Here is a 1,542-nt window from a genome sequence, read left to right as displayed (position 1 = left end):
AAGGAAGGAAATGGGGAGGGGATAAAATTACAGATTATTTCATACCCTTTTTCCAGTTCTAAAAAGAAAGCTACTTTGGCATTCTGATAGACCAGTTTTTCTGAAAAAGTTCGGGCGTGGGCCTAAGATCTCTCTGAAGCCATTGTCCTGTCCATTTAAATGCAACTCCAGAAGGCTAGTATAGTGATACATTTCATCTACTAACTTTAGCGTAAAATAACTGGGTACAAAATGTTGGGGTCTCTATCTCAACAGCAGCAAATACCTATGTTCAAATGGGAATTATTTTTCTCAAAACTGGCCTCTGTCCATTTCCTGAATTAACTTTACCATTGTGGTTTAGTTGCTTGTTTTTGATAGGCAGAGTCACAATTGTGATGAGGAAATGGAGTTCTTGCACTGGTTAGGTGGCCAGGCAAGGTAACCAAGGGGTTCATTCTGGCTCCAGAACGGGCAGCAGGTCATGCCCACTGCCTGCAACCAGATCATCTCTACTCCTTGGAACCGGATCAACTCCACTCCACTGAACTGGATCATTCCCACTCCTGGAAAGTGGGAGCGGATCATTCCCACTCCCTGAAGCCAGGAGTGAATCATCTCCACTCCCAGCTGAAGAAGGAAGGCAGTCACTGCCAAGCTCTCTGCCACCCGCAACTCTGGACTTGACTGCCCCCATCAGACCTTCAAAAGATCTGAATGTGGCTGACTTCTTCATGTCTCCAAGCTTCCTGCAAATGGCAGAGCCCATGGTGGACAGGGCAGCTGAAGTCTTTTGTTTCATGTAAACATTGGAGACTTGAACATCACGCCAGCTCTTGGACAGATTCTGCCTTAGCCCCACCAGGGCTATGAGGCCCAGCTTCCTCGTGAGCTCCATGCAACATCTTTCTTTGGCTGCCAGAGTATAGCGTAGGGTTACAATTTCCTCCTCCAATTTAGTGAGCTCGGATTTGAGCTCCTTTCGTTCAGCCTCTGTGAGATCCTCTGGTTCGGCATGTGTGTTTGCTGAGATCTCTGTCATGGTGCCTGGCATGGACTGGGAAAGATCTTCATGAAGAGAGTCCAGGTCCAATTCTTGGTAGAGAGAGTCATACACATAGCCAGTGGAGAAATAATCTTGGCCAGCAGAGTTGAAATCTAAACCTGTGGGGTCCAACTCTTGGCTGGTGGAGTAGGACTCTGGGAGGGATGGATCCATATCTTAGCCGGCAGAACGGCCTCCTTGGCGGGTAGTTGGCTGTTCTGACGTTGCTCTGACATGTGCAATGGATGCCTCCACTCACGGGGTCCACTTCCGGGTGGAGGGTAGGGAGTGGGGGGAGCGGGGGCAGGGGCAGGGGCAGGGGCAGGGCCTGGCCCTGCTGGCTTGGTGGTGCGAGGGTGAGATTTCCCAGTTAAAGACAGCAGCGGAAGGAACCCTGGGCTCAGCTGCAATGACTCCCACGCTCCTGGTGGTGTTTCAATGTAACAATGAACGTGTGAGGTGGGTGGTATGCCAATTATTATCAGAGAGAGGTTTTTTTTCCTTTTGCCGTAGTAGGA

The 1,542-nt window shown here is 49.6% G+C and overlaps 1 protein-coding gene across 1 annotated transcript; it reads right to left on the bottom strand.

Moving 5' to 3' along the window:
* Window positions 1-433: 433 nt before the first annotated feature.
* TPD52L3 (TPD52 like 3) lies at window positions 434-1,198 on the bottom strand. Its single transcript, XM_036065754.2, has one exon. The coding sequence runs from the start codon at window positions 1,196-1,198 to the stop codon at window positions 434-436; it is 765 nt and encodes a 254-aa protein (XP_035921647.2).
* Between the last annotated feature and the right edge of the window lie 344 nt (window positions 1,199-1,542).

Source organism: Halichoerus grypus, chromosome 14 (genome assembly GCF_964656455.1).
Source record: "Halichoerus grypus chromosome 14, mHalGry1.hap1.1, whole genome shotgun sequence".
Taxonomy (NCBI): domain Eukaryota; kingdom Metazoa; phylum Chordata; class Mammalia; order Carnivora; family Phocidae; genus Halichoerus; species Halichoerus grypus.
Note: the sequence above shows the minus strand (reverse complement) of the source record. Positions and strands in the feature narration are given on the sequence as shown.

What these genes read in the sequence shown, in the direction of transcription:
- TPD52L3 (XM_036065754.2), bottom strand. Translation starts at nt 1,198, where the DNA reads ATGGATCCATCCCTCCCAGAGTCCTACTCCACCAGCCAAGAGTTGGAC.